At 46.2% G+C, this 14,947-nt stretch overlaps 1 protein-coding gene across 1 annotated transcript in view; it reads left to right on the top strand.

Moving 5' to 3' along the window:
* Ccs (copper chaperone for superoxide dismutase) overlaps positions 1–10,891 on the top strand; it is a 14,631-nt gene extending 3,740 nt beyond the window's left edge. The window contains exons 3-8 of the mRNA XM_021151626.2: positions 2,418–2,555; positions 3,206–3,383; positions 3,839–3,899; positions 10,239–10,316; positions 10,387–10,490; positions 10,596–10,891. Of these exons, the coding sequence (XP_021007285.1) occupies positions 2,418–2,555; positions 3,206–3,383; positions 3,839–3,899; positions 10,239–10,316; positions 10,387–10,490; positions 10,596–10,749 (713 nt within the window). The 3' untranslated portion in view covers positions 10,750–10,891. The remainder of the gene's footprint in view (positions 1–2,417; positions 2,556–3,205; positions 3,384–3,838; positions 3,900–10,238; positions 10,317–10,386; positions 10,491–10,595) is intronic.
* The last annotated feature ends 4,056 nt before the right edge of the window (positions 10,892–14,947 follow it).

The following is a 14,947-nucleotide window of genomic DNA, read 5'->3' as shown; positions in this document are numbered from 1 at the left end:
AAAAAAAAAAAAGAAAAGAAAAAAACAAGTTGATTTCACTTACTGAGACCCGAAAACATGGTTATCTGAAGTCTCCTTTTGGTGACTAAGAAGCCTACGGAGGCCTTAAAATTGCTCTGTGTCCAACCAAAGTCCCACCTGACTGTTTCCCCAGCAAGAATGCTCCTTGGAAAAACTTTGGCTGAAATATGTTACTTTCAGTGGAATGGCTCCAACTCCATCAGATCTTCACTTACCATTCCAAAACACGGTTTAAGCAAACCTGGCTTCCATAGTATGTCCCTTCAGTGCCCTGAAAACTGTTTTGGGCTTGTAATCCTTGGAGAGGATTGGGCTTGTAGATCTTGGAGAGGCTGAGATAGAGTGTGAATTCAAGGCCAACTTGAATTACAAATTGAGACCATGTTTCAAAAACAGGTGTGTAGCTAAGAGATGGTTCAGTGGTTAAGAGTGCTACTGCTCTCTAGGGGAACCTGTTTGGTTCCCAGATCCATGCCAGGAGGCACAGTTACTTTGTAACTTTAGCTTCAGGTGATCCAGGAGGCACAGTTACTTTGTAACTTTAGCTTCAGGTGATTGATGCTTTCTTATGGACTCCACTGTCGTGTCTGCTCTCGACCAGCAAGAACGACACGACACAGTCGAATTCTTCTCAACAGCCTTTATTGCAGGAACGCCTTGATGCTTCTACGGGGACCCCGGGTGCCCAGGGAGCCCTGCTTATATGCACTCAGCCCCCATCTACTCACGGCAGGCCACATCACCTCACCAGGCACGCAGCTTCAGCCAATCAGGGCGGCAGGGGCATGTCTCCACCAAATATGGACTTGTTTACACTGCCAGCATCATGGTGCACCTGCGCAGCTCTCAGGGTCGTGGCTTATTTTCAGGTGTATGAGGAAGTCAGGTGCAAGTCGTAAGACTTAGCTGCAGTCCCGGGCGCCATCTTGGGACTGCTGCCACACCCGCTCCTCACACTCCACAAGCATCTGCACTCGCATACACACCCACTCCATATATCTGCACTCGCATACACACCCACTCCACATATCTGCACTGGCATATACACCCACTTGAAATATCGGCACTCGCATATACACCCACTCCACATATCTGCACACGCATATACACTCCAACATACACATAAATACATAATTAAAAATAAAGTAAGCCTAGGTGCTAGAGAGGTGGCTCTAGAGTTATGAGCAGTGGCTGCTCTTCTAAAGGACCCAGGTTCCATTTCTAGCATCCTGGCTCTCAACTGTCTGTAACTCCAGTTCCAAGGAATCTAATGCTTTCTTCTAATCTCCACAGGCACCAGGCATATGTGGTGCACAGACATGTGTGTAGGCAAAACACCCACATTCAAAAAATAGAAAAAATTTATTAAAAGTCATAATTCGGGACTGGTAAGATGGCTCAGTGGGTAAGAGCACCTGACTGCTCTTCCGAAGGTCCGAAGTTCAAGTCCCAGCAACCACATGGTGGCTCACAACCATCCGTAATGAGATCTGACTCCCTCTTCTGGAGTGTCTGAAGACAGCTACAGTGTACTTACATGTAATAAATAAATAAATAATAAATCTTTTAAAAAGTCATAATTCAGAATAATATTGGCATTAGTTATGTAAAAATATTTCCATGAGAATGTAAGAATTATCTTATAGGACACACACCGAGGTGACTTCAAGGATTTCAAAGGTAATAGTACTTTATTGGCGCTTTGATCTGACACACTTATTTAAATTTGACCTCCGTGGACCACACATAGTTCCAGTCCTCACTGAGTTGACAGCCTAGTGAGGGAAGCAATGGATGGAGTGTCATCAGAAGAGAGTGCGTGCTCAGCTCTAGAGTGAGCGCAGTGGATTGTGTGTGTGTGTGGGGGGGTGTCCAGGAGCCCCAGGAAGCGTGGGTAAAGTCTTCCTACCATGAAGAAGGTTTGGGCTAATTGTTTTTGCTCTGTAGTTAAACTGGAACTCTGCCTGGACTGAGTTCCAGTTCTGCAACCTGTATACTTTCCATACATTGCTACATTGTTCTGTGCCATGATAGCCTTATCTGTAAAATAGATAAATTCCCTGAACATGAAATGCAACAGTCCAGCCAGGCATGGTGGCGCACACCTTTAATCCCAGCACTCGGGATGCAGAGGCAGGTGGATTTCTGACTTCTAGGCCAGCCTGGTCTACAGAGTGAGTTCTAGGACAGCCAGGGCTACACAGAGAAACCCTGTCTCAAAAAACAAAAACAAAACAAAACAAAAAAATACCACACCCAAGTTCTTAATACTAGAAGGAAGCTTCCAGGTTTACCTCTGGCCATATAAAACTTTGCAGAAATGGGGATAGGAAAACGCTGTGCTACGCACATGCAGTGCCAGCCCTCTGCTGACCCCTCCCCTCTGTCCCCACCAGGTGTCCAGAATGTGGACGTTCAGTTGGAGAACCAGATGGTGTTGGTGCAGACGACTCTGCCCAGCCAGGAGATACAAGCACTCCTGGAAAGCACAGGGAGGCAGGCTGTACTCAAGGGTATGGGCAGTAGCCAATTACGTAAGTGACTGCTTATAGTCTTGGTCTTGGCCTTTGGGGTTGGAGCTCTGGAGCAAGAACTGGTATCAACCTAAGCATAGGAGTCTCGGGACTGGGCTGGGCTGGGCTTTGGGGAGTTACGAGAGTTCTGTGAGATTCCTTTCCTGCTCTTCCTGAGCCACTGAAAGGAATGGATGTTGATCCCTTTGAACAAGAGTAAGGCCACTACCCAAATTCTTTTAGTCAAATTAAATAAGCTTCCCCACCGTCCCCCATTAGACAAGACTATTTCCCTTAAAGCAGGGTTTGAGAAAATAGCATTGAACATCGGAAAACGTGGGGCTTATATAGCCAAGCAAAACAAAACAAACAAACAAACAAAACAACCCTATAAGGTTAGAGGATTTCCAAGAGTTTTTGGTAACTTGGCAGAACATCTCAAAATTATTTAGCAGAGTGTCCTATCTTATCAGGGAGGAGGTTAGGGTATAGGGGGTGGGAACATGTTAAATTCCAGAAAATATGTCAAGACATGGTTAAACCCAAGTTTTACAGAAAGCAGGAATGAACTTATTTTGACCTTGTAACCCGATGGCTTTTAATCTGACAATGCCATTAGGCTGGTCCTTTAGAGTGAGATGGAAAGACAGTGAGCATTTCCTACCTTGCAGAGAATCTGGGAGCAGCAGTGGCCATTCTGGAGGGCTGTGGCTCCATACAGGGGGTGGTCCGCTTCCTACAGCTATCCTCTGAACTCTGCTTGATTGAGGGAACCATCGACGGCCTAGAGCCTGGGCTGCATGGACTCCATGTGCATGAGTATGGGGACCTTACGAGGGACTGCAATAGGTAAGGCATCCTTAACATCCCTGCAGTGTCTTCAGCTACACACTTTCACATCCTGTCCTCACGAGGAGGGCGCATATACCCAGTGTGCAGATGAGGAAACTGAGGCTTACAGATGTTACGCGGCATATGAAAGGCTTCAGAGGATGCAAATCAACATCTGAGATGCAGGGTGACTCCTGGACACAGGGAAGGAAGGGGCCCTGTGTCTAGTGGTGTCTTCTGTAATATGATTGGTTGTTTACTCCTTGGCATCTCCTGAGGCAGAAACTCACAGAAGACACTATCCACATGCTTAGTTTCTATGTTTTTCACCCTAATCTTGGTTCAGAATAGGTCTGTTTGTTGACTAAAGGAATGAGTGAATGAATGAATGAATGAATGAAGAACAAAGGTAGTCAGAGAAGAGGGTCTACACATGATTATTTGGATACCTATCTGCTACTTTTCATCCTTAGCTGTGGGGACCATTTTAACCCTGATGGAGCATCTCATGGGGGTCCTCAGGACACTGATCGGGTAAGTGTAGGTTTGGGCTGGGTTTGCACATAGAGAGAAACCAGGGACTCAGAGGTAAGCAGTCAGTTCTAGGGCCTTGCACTGTAATTCCTTTATGTGTGGGTCTTTCCTTGCATCTGATGTTGATTAGCTTAGCAATTTTACTTGATAAGTCTTGTGATCAGGGCCCTAGGGATACAATACTGTACACTCCAGTGCCTGTCCTGAGGAAGCTCAGTCTAGCAGGGGAAATTCCATGGCCATGTAGAAAAATACTCTTGGCAGGGACCCTTGGGGCTCCTTTCTTTTCTGTTTTTCCTCTTTGTCCCCTTTGTCCCTTCTTCCCTCAGCCCTTTCTTTTCTTGTACTAGGCATGGAGCCTGAGGCTGCACGCATGCTCAGCAGTGCTCTGCCATGGAGCTGCGTTTCCAGTAACGCTGAGGTTTCCTCTGTAGAATTCTTTTCCTGTCTTCAGGGAGCTCCTGCCACATTAGTGGTCTTTGTCTTAAATGAGTAGTACATCTGTACTGTTAATTATGCAATTGCTTGATTGAGCAGGAAGGTTACAGTGGAGCACAGAGGTAATGAGCATGATGGTAGTCTGAACACAGAGAAACAAAAGGTCATAGGAAGAGGACGGACGAAATCCAGCCCTCATGGACATTTCCCTGTGGATCTATTTCCTCTAACAAAGCTCCACCTCCTACCCTTCGCCACCTCCCAGTAATGGCAACATATCACGAATCCATCAGGGGATTAATGCATTGGTTACGTCAGAGCCTTCACGGTCTACACATCCAGAAGTGTGCTTTACAAGTCTCCTGGCAGTCGCCAGTTCAATCCAATCGATAGTTACGATGAGCCATCACAAGAACATCGCTTTTGTGCTCAGAGACTTTCTATTCCCTGGTGCTCTTGTGAGACTTCTCTCAAAGCAGTGCATCCACTGCCTGTACTTGGAGTTAAGCCCTAAAATGAGTTCTCATTCTGAAAGCTAGAGAAAACACACTTCCTTCTTAGATCCTCGCAGGACTCCAGAGTTTGTTTTAATTTTCTATCATTTTTGTTCGTTTGTTTGAGATAATATCTCAGGTAGCCAGGCTGGCCTCAAAATCATTACATACTGAAGAATAGCCTTGAAGTTTGGTCTTCCTCTCTCTCTCAAATGTTGAGATGATAGGCAAAAGTCACCGTATCCTGCTTTTTATCTTGATGCCAATCCACAACTTCCTGGCATAAAATCAGTGGAGTCTTGGTACAAGCAAGGCATCCCAATCCAGTAGAATTGTGGTACAATTTGAACATTGCTATCTGCAGGCCTGAGATCAAGTGTTCCAAACTCTGAGACTCTATTAAGAGTTTTTTTTGTTTGTTTGTTTTTTCGAGACAGGGTTTCTTTGTATAGCCCTGACTGTCCTGGAACTCACTTTGTAGACCAGGCTTGGCCTTGAACTCAGAAATCCGCCTGCCTCTGCCTCCCAAGTGCTGGGATTAAAGGCATGCGCCACCACGCCTGGCTAAGAGTTTATTTTTAATTAAGAGTGCTCAACCAGTAAAGTGTATGCAAATGTTCTAGAACTGTGGGTCTAGAGAGATGGTTGGGTGGTTAGAGTGCTTGCTGGTCTTTGAGAGATAAATTCAGTTCCCAGCAGTCATGTTGGGTGGCTCGCAATTGACTGTAAATTCCAAATCCAAGGGATCCCACAGCGTCTTCTGGCTTCCACAGGCGCCCATCCACAATGTGGTGCACACACATATCTAGAAACATAGACATATGAAGAAAGTAAAAATAACTCGGTAGAGCTGGGCATCGTGGTACGTATTTTTAGTCCTAGCATTTAGGAGACAACAGAAAACAGAGCGCTGTGGGCTCGAATCTAGCCTGATCCACACGGTGAGTGAGTTCTAGGCCAATCGAGGATGAGAACTTGTCTCAAAACAGTTTTTAAAGAAAATACTCTAGAATAAAACAGAACAAAGCACCACCACCAGTAGAGTGCACAGAAATAACACATGCTGGTGCTGAATATTCCATAGCCTGTGTGTGTCTGTCCTTCCTTTCCTTTATGTTTTTCTGAGACAGGGTTTCTCTGTGTAGCCCTGGCTGTCCTGGAACTCACTCTGTAGACCACGCTGGCCTCAAACTCAGAAATTTGCCTACCTCTGCCTCCCAAGTGCTGGGATGAAAGGTGTGCACCATCACTGCCCGGCACTATGTATTTCTTTTCTTTTTATTTTTTTATTTATTTTTTTTTTTTTTTTGGTTTTTCGAGACAGGGTTTNTCTGTNTAGCCCTGGCTGTCCTGGAACTCACTTTGTAGACCAGGCTGGCCTCGAACTCAGAAATCCGCCTGCCTCCGCCTCCCGAGTGCTGGGATTAAAGGCGTGCGCCACCACACCTGGCTATTTCTTTTCTTTTTAATTAATTAACTAATTAATTAACATCTCAAACACTGGCTCCCACTTCCTGGTACCCCTCTCACAGAGTCCCTTCCCGTCCCCTCTTCCTTTCTCCTCAGAGAGTGTGCCCGCTTCCCTGTATCCCCCATCCCCTGGCACATCATTTCTGCCAGATTAGGCACATCCTCTCCCACTGAGGCCAGACAGGGCATCTCTATTGGCGAATTGATACCACAGTCAGGCTACAGCTTTAGGGAGTACCTCTGCTCCAGTCATTAGGGGACCCACATGGAGACTGAGCTGCATGTCTGCTACATAATGTGCCGAGGGCCTCGTTCCAACCTGTGTGTGCTCTTTGGTTGTTAGCTCAGTCTCTGAGTGTCCCCAGGTCTAGGTTAGTTGACTGTGTTGGGCTTTCTGGGGGGTTCCTGTCCCTTGCCTATGTTTCTTGATGCATCTGACTCATCTTTTAGGCTTTTAACAGCTCTTTTCTTTTCTAATGGTCAAAGCACCCCTCTGCTCTGAGGTGGGATAGACCTGTCCTTTTGAATGGTCCATTGCACAGCGTCACACTTCTGCTCAGTGTGTAAGTGATGTTGCCTTGAATTTAATTCCACTAATATTGGGGCATAAAGTGACATCTTGTTATTATCGTTGGGGTCTGGGAATTGCTACTCAAACCATATGAATACCAATCTCAATTAAGCAAGAATCGTTTATTCAACTCCAAGAATCGTTTATTGAACTCTCTGAACGTCCGTCCAGGTCCACAAGAAGGAAAAACCTAATTGTGGCACTAGTCTGTGCTCAGGGCAGGCTTTTTATAGGAAAAACCAAGTTCAAAAGTTAGAATGCAAGCAGTGAAGTGGTACAATATGTTTGGTTACCTAGACAACGTATTATCAGCTAACTTTCAAAGCTGATTGATCCTGAGTGAGGTAAGAAGGTGGATAGATGATGAACAGGGGAATTTCAGAACATTGACATAACAGGATACAAGTGATTCAACCATAATTCTTTGGCTTATTAGTATCATTATTCAGTATCAGAGTAATGGCTGTGAACTTAATTTCACCTTGTGAGGAACATGGAGTCTGAATGCAAAATGGCTCCATTTATGTTGAAAGGAGCAGGCCTCAACAGTTATCTTCCAGTTTTTCTGGGACAGATACCTGGGTGCCTCTGGCTCAGTCTCTTGGAGCCTGAGTTATTACAGAGTTCAACATGGGAAAGATCTGTTTCCCCAGTGGCATCGGCAGTTGGCAGTGTTGCTGTTGGCAGGCCTCGGGGCCTTGGCTAGACAACAGTCCTTTGCTATGTGAGCCTCTCCCTGGAGCAGCTCGCCACGCATAAGCTGGTGTCTCCCAGGACATAAGAGAGTAAGAGTGCATCCGACATGGAAGAAAGGTTCATGCTGTAATCTAATGCAGGAAATGACGCCACAGGGTCTGAGCAGAGGGAGGCGTCCATAGGCTCTCTGCCTCCTGGGGTTTTGAAGGGTGATGATAAGCTCTGCGTGTGGACAAGGCTGAGGCAGGTCGGCAGCTTTGGCAGCAGAAAGCATCTAAGTCACTGCTGAGCAGACGCATTCCTAAAAGGCGGAAGACGGCCTGGGGGGTGCTCACCCTCACACCCTCCATGGGACGGGGATCAGAAGAGACCACCAAGGAGGAGTGTCCCAGTGACAGCAACACATGGCTGTAGTCATAGCATTTGGGAAGTAGAAACAGGAAGATTAGGAGTTTAAGGCCAGCCTTGGCTACATAGCAAATTCATGGCTACCCGGGGTTATAGGTGACCTTGTCTCTAAAACAAAAACAAAAACTAAATAACCTTCCCACAAAGCAAAACAGGGGTAAAGACATTTGTTGCCAGGTCTGACAACCTGAGTTTGACCCCAGCAACCTACATGACACATGGAGAGAACTGTCTCCTGTAAGCTGTTGTCTGAATTCCATATGCTCATGTCTGAGTGTCTGTGAACATGCGCGCATGCGCGCACACACACACACACCAAATAAGTAAAAAGTAAGTACATGAATAAATGTAAAAATAAAAAACCAGTTATATATGTAGTCTACTTGTAGAGCATATAGAGCACGTATGACTCTAAAATTATTGATTTTTTAAAACCATTTGAGCCATCTCTCTAGAAGGTGAAGTAAGAAACGAATAAGAATGTAATGTAACGTAGCACAGGATTAGCAGGTTTCTTCTTCATCCAGGCGGCACTAGGATCAGCACCCAAGCCTGGCTGTCTCTTGCATACCCACTAACAGTGTCTCAGGTCCCATCCATCTCACCTCCCTTAGTCCTCTGAAGCATCAAGGAGACTTGCCATGCTCTATGTGAAACCCTCTTGGTTCCCCAGGACCCAAGAGTATACTAGCATCCTGCAGACATGAAGGCTTCTCACCAGGTCTACCTGCTGTGTGTTTAGGGGAGGGATTGAAAAGGCTGCCTTTCCCTAATTCCTTTTCAAGATCATGCCTTCAGTCACTCTACTTGGCTTGTTCTTCAGCTCCAGAAACAGTCGGCAAGGTCCCTGTCATCTTCTCCACCTTTGGCTCTCCACCATTTAAGTCTTTAGCATAGGGCATTGTGACAAAACACAGAACAAAATAAAACAAATCAACAACAACAACAAAACAGGTGCCAGGTGTGTCAGCTGTGCCTTAGAGACAAGATGAAATTGAAGCCAAATTTCTGTTTGTTTGTTTGTTTGTTTCTTGAGACAGGGTTTGTCTGTGTAGCCCTGGCTGTCCTGGACTCACTCTGTAGACCAGGTTGGCCTTGAACTCATAGAGATTTGTGTGCCTCCCAGTGCTGGGATTAAAGGCATATACCGCTATGACTGCAGAAGGCACTGACATTCTTCACTGCTCAGCAGTGAGACTGTGGGGACCAGCTCACCCGAGGCCAGGCATTGCTGTCTACTCATGAATTAAGTTGGGAATGCTTGGTTTGTACGGATGTAGGTGTCTGAGGCTCACTACTTGGGTCCTGTCACCTCAAAACTCATTGTCACTTCCCCTCACTGTGCTCTAATGACCTCTGTTTCATATTGTAGGCTCTTCAAAGCAGGGCATTGTATATAATGCTCACTGTGCCTGGCAGAATGCCTTACATTGTGTGTGTGTGTGTGTGTGAATGTATGTTTATGTGCACTTATGTGCACACACACACCAGAGGTTGACTTTGGTTATCTATCTTTATTGCTCTTCATTTTAATTTGAGACAGGGTCTCTTCATTGAAATTGAAGCTTGCTGTTTTCACTAGACTTGCTGACCAGTATGAGCCCCCAGGATCTGTCTCTGTATCCCTAGCACTGGGATTATGGGCATGTACCTCCACACTCAGCTTTCATCTCCGTGCTGGGAATCTGAGCTCTTGCCCTGAATACTTTCATGACCTCCACTGAGCCATCTCCCCAGCCCTATGGCTTTTTTTTTACCTTCTCGGGAGAAGTAGGCAAAGCCATCTCTTTGCCCACCCTCTCATATTTCTCCCCTCTTGTTCCTTGAGGCTGGGAATTAGAAAAAGAATGCTTGCTGGGCATGGTGGCACACTCCTTTAATCCTAGCACTTGGGAGGCAGAGGCAGGTGGATTTCTGAGTTTGAGGCCAGCCTGGTCTACAAACTGAGTTCCAGGATAGCCAGGGCTACACAGAGAAACCCTGTCTCCAAAAAAAAAGCTTAAGCCTCAGGGAATGGAGGCTGGCCTAAGGATCCCAGAGCTCCTGAACATTTGGACTTGGGAAGGGACAGGAACTCAGCTGACTGGGAATGGAAACCAGCTTGGCAGTAAGCTTATAGGGAAAGAGGTTGAGTCTGACTGGGAATGCTGGGTCTTTGCAGCATGGTGGCTTTCTGCCCAGGATTTCACTCCTAGGAAAAGGAGTGACTGGTGATCTCTTGAGTCTGTAACGTTTTCTTTCCCCTATGGGGTCTCATTTCAGCACCGGGGAGATCTGGGCAATGTCCAGGCTGAAGCTGGTGGCCGAGCTACCTTCCGGATAGAGGATAAACAGCTGAAGGTGAGATGGGAAGAGTGTGGGGACCCTCCTTGGAGGACAATGGAGACAAGGCTGTTTTTTCCCTTCAAAGGTGTGGGATGTGATTGGCCGCAGCCTGGTTATCGATGAGGGAGAAGATGACCTGGGCCGGGGAGGCCATCCCTTATCCAAGATCACAGGAAATTCTGGGAAGAGGTGAGTTATGCCACCCCCAACAGGAGGCAGTGATATGCCAGTGAGGCACATGGAAGCCTGAGGAAGCCTAGAGGAGCCTTTTGCTGATCATACATCCTTCCACAGGTTGGCCTGTGGCATCATTGCACGCTCGGCCGGCCTCTTCCAGAATCCCAAGCAGATCTGCTCCTGTGATGGCCTCACTATCTGGGAGGAGCGAGGCCGGCCCATTGCTGGTCAAGGCCGAAAGGACTCAGCCCAACCCCCTGCTCACCTCTAAACAGAGCCTCATGTCAGGTTATTTGGTCCTCGTAGCTGAACATCTTGCAGAGGGAGCTGCGGGCCCTTGCTTGTACAGGCCTAAGTACAGGGCAGATAAGTGTTGTAGCCTGAACAAATTAAATTGTTACTTTCATATGGCATTCTGTGTTTCTGTGTCTCTGTGTTCTTTATTGGGCCTGGTGAGTAGAATCTCTCTGCTGTCTCTACCCAGAACCACCCCTTGGCTTTGGTACCAAACGAACTTTAAGTCTACATATATCCTGGGTATTCCTCATCCTCTTGAAGTCATTATAGTGGACCATAGCAGTCACATGTCTGTGTGTGATCTCCCTGGGTCCTTCACTATTAATGACTAGAACTAAAAGAACTCTTGACCTTTCCTGAGCCCCATGTCTCCAAGAAATCAGGGATCTAGCATTAGGTCCCATGGAAGGACTAGGGAAACCACAGTGGCCCTTTTTTTCCTCTTTTGTCAACTGAGTATCAGAAGAAAGCCGGGCCAAAAAGACACAGGAATGAAGCAGATCCTGGAGAGAACCTGAGAGCTGCTGCAAAGTTCTGGCTACCCTGCAGTCCTCAAGTTGGGTCACTGTAGAGCCAGCTTCTTCCTGTCCTGAGAGTCAAGAGGTGCACTTATGTCCCCCGGCAATGCATATCCCTTCTCTTTTAAGAACTTAATTTGTCTTGAGTTGATTTATTTTATTCATTTTGTGTGTACGTGTTGTGCCTGGCTATATGCATGCAGGTTTGCATGTGTATCTGCATACATGTTGTCATGGTTTGAATATTCTTGACTCAGGGGGTGGCAGTATTTGGAGGTATGGCCTTGTTGAGTAAGTGTGTCACTGTGGGCATGGGCTTTAAGACCCTAACCCTAGTTACCTGGAAGTCAGTCTTCTACTAGCAGCCTTCAGATGAAGATGTAGAACTCTCAGCTCCTCCTGCATGCCTGCCTAGATGCTGCCATGTTCCCACCTTGACAATACTGTACTGAACCTCTGAACCTGTAAGACAGCCAATTAAATGTTGTCATTTTTAAGGCTTGCCTTGGGCTCAGTGGTTAAGAGCACTAACTGCTCTTCTGATGGTCCTGAGTTCAAATCCCAGCAACCACATGCTGGCTCACAACCATCTGTGCTATACATCAAATAAATAAATCTTTTTTGTTTTGTTTTTGTTTTTGGTGTTTTTTTGAGTTTGTTTGTTTGTTTGTTTGTTTGTTTCAAGACAGGGTTTCTCTATATAGCCCTGTCTGCCTTGGAACTCACTCTGTAGACCAGGCTGGCCTTGAACTCAGAAATCTGCCTGCCTCTGCCTCCCAAGTGCTGGGATTAAAGTCATGTGCCACCACTGCCCTGGCATAAAATACATCTTAAAAAAACAAATTAAAAAATAATTTAAAAAGGCCGGGCGTGGTGGCACATGCCTTTAATCCCAGCACTTGGGAGGCAGAGGCAGGCGGATTTCTTGAGTTCAAGGCCTGCCTGGTCTACAGAGTGAGTTCCAGGACAGCCAGGGCTACACAGAGAAACCCTGTCTCGAAAAACAAACAAACAACCCCCCCCCCCCCCGTGGAGAGAGCCTCGATTACAAGATGGTGCTGGCTTCTGCTGTGCCTAACTAGTAAACAAGCCTTGTGTGTAGGTGCGAGAGTGAATTCACGCCAAGTCACTGCCCATCTCGGGGCGTAGTAATGAGGTGATGGGCGAGCAACAAATCAGGTGCTGACACGCCTGACATGCCACGCTGAGGGCTATATAAGCAGCACCATTTTCCGGGTTCTGGGTCTTCCCTCCTGAAGAAGCAATAAAGCTTTTGCTGCAGAAGAATCCGGTCGTCCGAGTGTATTCTTGCAGGCGAGAACAATAGCTTGGGACACCCCCCCCCAAAAAAAAGACTTGCCTTTTTCATGGTGTCTGTTCACAGCAGTAAAATCCTAAGACAGAGGTTGGTACCAGGAGTGGGGTATTGCTGTGATAGGCCTGAATGTGCTTTTGCTGGGAAGAATGTGGATTTGGGGACTTTGGATTTGAAAGTGGTAGGATGCTTTAAATGGGGCTTAATGGGCCATACTAGTAGGAATATGGAAGACTTCGTTGCTGAGAGTGATTTGGACTGTGCAGTCCTGGCCCAAGAGGTTTCAGAGGAGAATTTCAGTGTGTGGCATAGAGACTGTTTATGGCATTTCAGTTTATGGCATTTTGGTGAAGAATGTGGTTGCTTTTTGCCCTTGTCTGAAGAGCCTACCTGAGGTAAAGTGATTTAAAAGGAAGTCTCGAAAAAAGCCCAGCAGAAACTTTATTCTCTGGTTAAATATCATGAAGAACATTTTGTACAAGCATAGTAAGCTTAGAAAGGAAAAATATAAAATATATAGTTCAAGTATTAAAGGGGGCACCAGAAAGTGAAATGGAGCTAAATCCTGTGTTCAGGGATATTAAATTCAATTAAGGGAATGGGCCTCTGGGGCTACCCTGCTAAATTTAGATCCAGGCATGGTGGCATGCACCTTTAATCCCAGGAGATAAAGCCAAGTAGATCTCTGAGTTCAAGGCCAACCTAGAACAGAGCAAGTTCTAGGTGAAGGAAATCTTAAATCCAACCTTGGTGGACCACACCATTAATCCCAATGCTCAGGAGAAATGCACGCAGATCTCTGAGTTCAAGGTTAATCTACAGAGCAAGATCCAGAGCAACCAAGCTTAGGTGGTGAAGGAGTTGGAAAACAGCCAGTGATAATAATAGAACAAGGGAGCCATGTCCCAGCTCCTGCAAGCAGCAGAACTTGGCAGATTCAGCCATGTGGCTCTGGCTTTAGAGTGTAAAATAGAAGAGACTACTGGGACAATTGATGCTGGTTAGCTGGAGCTAAGAAATTAGTGGTGATTAAAAAGAGACCATCATCACTGAGATGAAATCTTCTGGGAAGTGTTTACTGAGAGCACAAAGAAGCTGTGTTCCAGAGATAGCCAAGGTTGTACCTCGTGCTGCAGCTGTACTTAGTAATGTGTAAGAATCACCCGGGGTTGGAGGGCTGGAGAGATGGCTCAGCGGTTAAGAGCACCGACTGCTCTTCCAAAGGTTGTGAGTTCAAATCCCAGCAACCACATGGTGGCTCACAACCATTGTAATGAGATCTGATGCCCTCTTCTGGTGTCTCTGAAGCTACAGTGTACTTAGATATAATAATAAATAAATCTTAAACAAAACAAAAAAAAAGGAATCACCCACGTGTTACTGGCTTTGAAGGCATGAAGGGGTCATGAAGAGCGGCTGAAAAAAAAAAAAAAGAGTAGCTGAGGCTTGGCACTGTGAGAGGCCATGAAAGGCCATTGGTGAAGGTGCAGTTGCACTTGATGGCCCAAGACTGAAGGGGTCATGCAAAGAAGTTGAGGCTTGGCACCATGAAGAGAGCCTACGAGAGGCTATTGATGAAGCCTAGTTGCAGAGGAAGACCCCATCGTGTTGGAGATGCCAGTGCCATGGGATGACACCAAGAATGGCAGTGGCAGTGGAGTGGATCAACCTGAGCTTAGAATGCTACAGAGGGCAGAGCTGGAGAAGTGAGGCCAGCCTTTTGGAGGAACCCAGAAGATCATGTGTGGATCCCAGACACTGAAACAAGAAGCTGTAACATTTTGGGGACCCAAAAACATTCAAGATGCCAGAGCTGTGAGCTGTCTGCTGAGGAAAGCTGCTAACAGGGAGTGGATCCAGCTTAGGAGAAGGAACTTTTCTGCTGCTAACAACGATGAAAAAGGAGTGGAGATCTGAATATGGCTTTGACATCAGACATGGAGATGCTTGGAGTTTTCCCAGCTGGTTTCCTGTCTTGCCTTGGGTATCAGAGTTAAGTGATTGGATGAATCTCAGAAGAGACCTTGAACTTTGGACTTTTAACATTGTTGATACTGGGATTTGGACTTAAATGCTGGTCTCTTCTTAATCACCACTAATTTCTTAGCTCCAGCTAACCAATATGAGTTATATTCAGTGTTCTGGCTGCTTTCCATGTATGTCAGTTCATCACATATATACCTGATGCCCTTATTGGTCAATAGAGGGTAATAGATCTGGAAACTGGATTTACAGACAGTTTTGAATTGCCATATTGGTGTTGAACCTTGCTCTTCAGAAATAAAAATATATGTTTGTGATGGTTTGTATATCCTTGGACCAGGGAGTGGCACCATCTG

This window comes from Mus caroli, chromosome 19 (assembly GCF_900094665.2).
Source record: "Mus caroli chromosome 19, CAROLI_EIJ_v1.1, whole genome shotgun sequence".
NCBI lineage: Eukaryota > Metazoa > Chordata > Mammalia > Rodentia > Muridae > Mus > Mus caroli.
The sequence above is the reverse complement of the archived record's forward strand: the minus strand, read 5'-3'. Positions and strand labels throughout refer to the sequence as shown.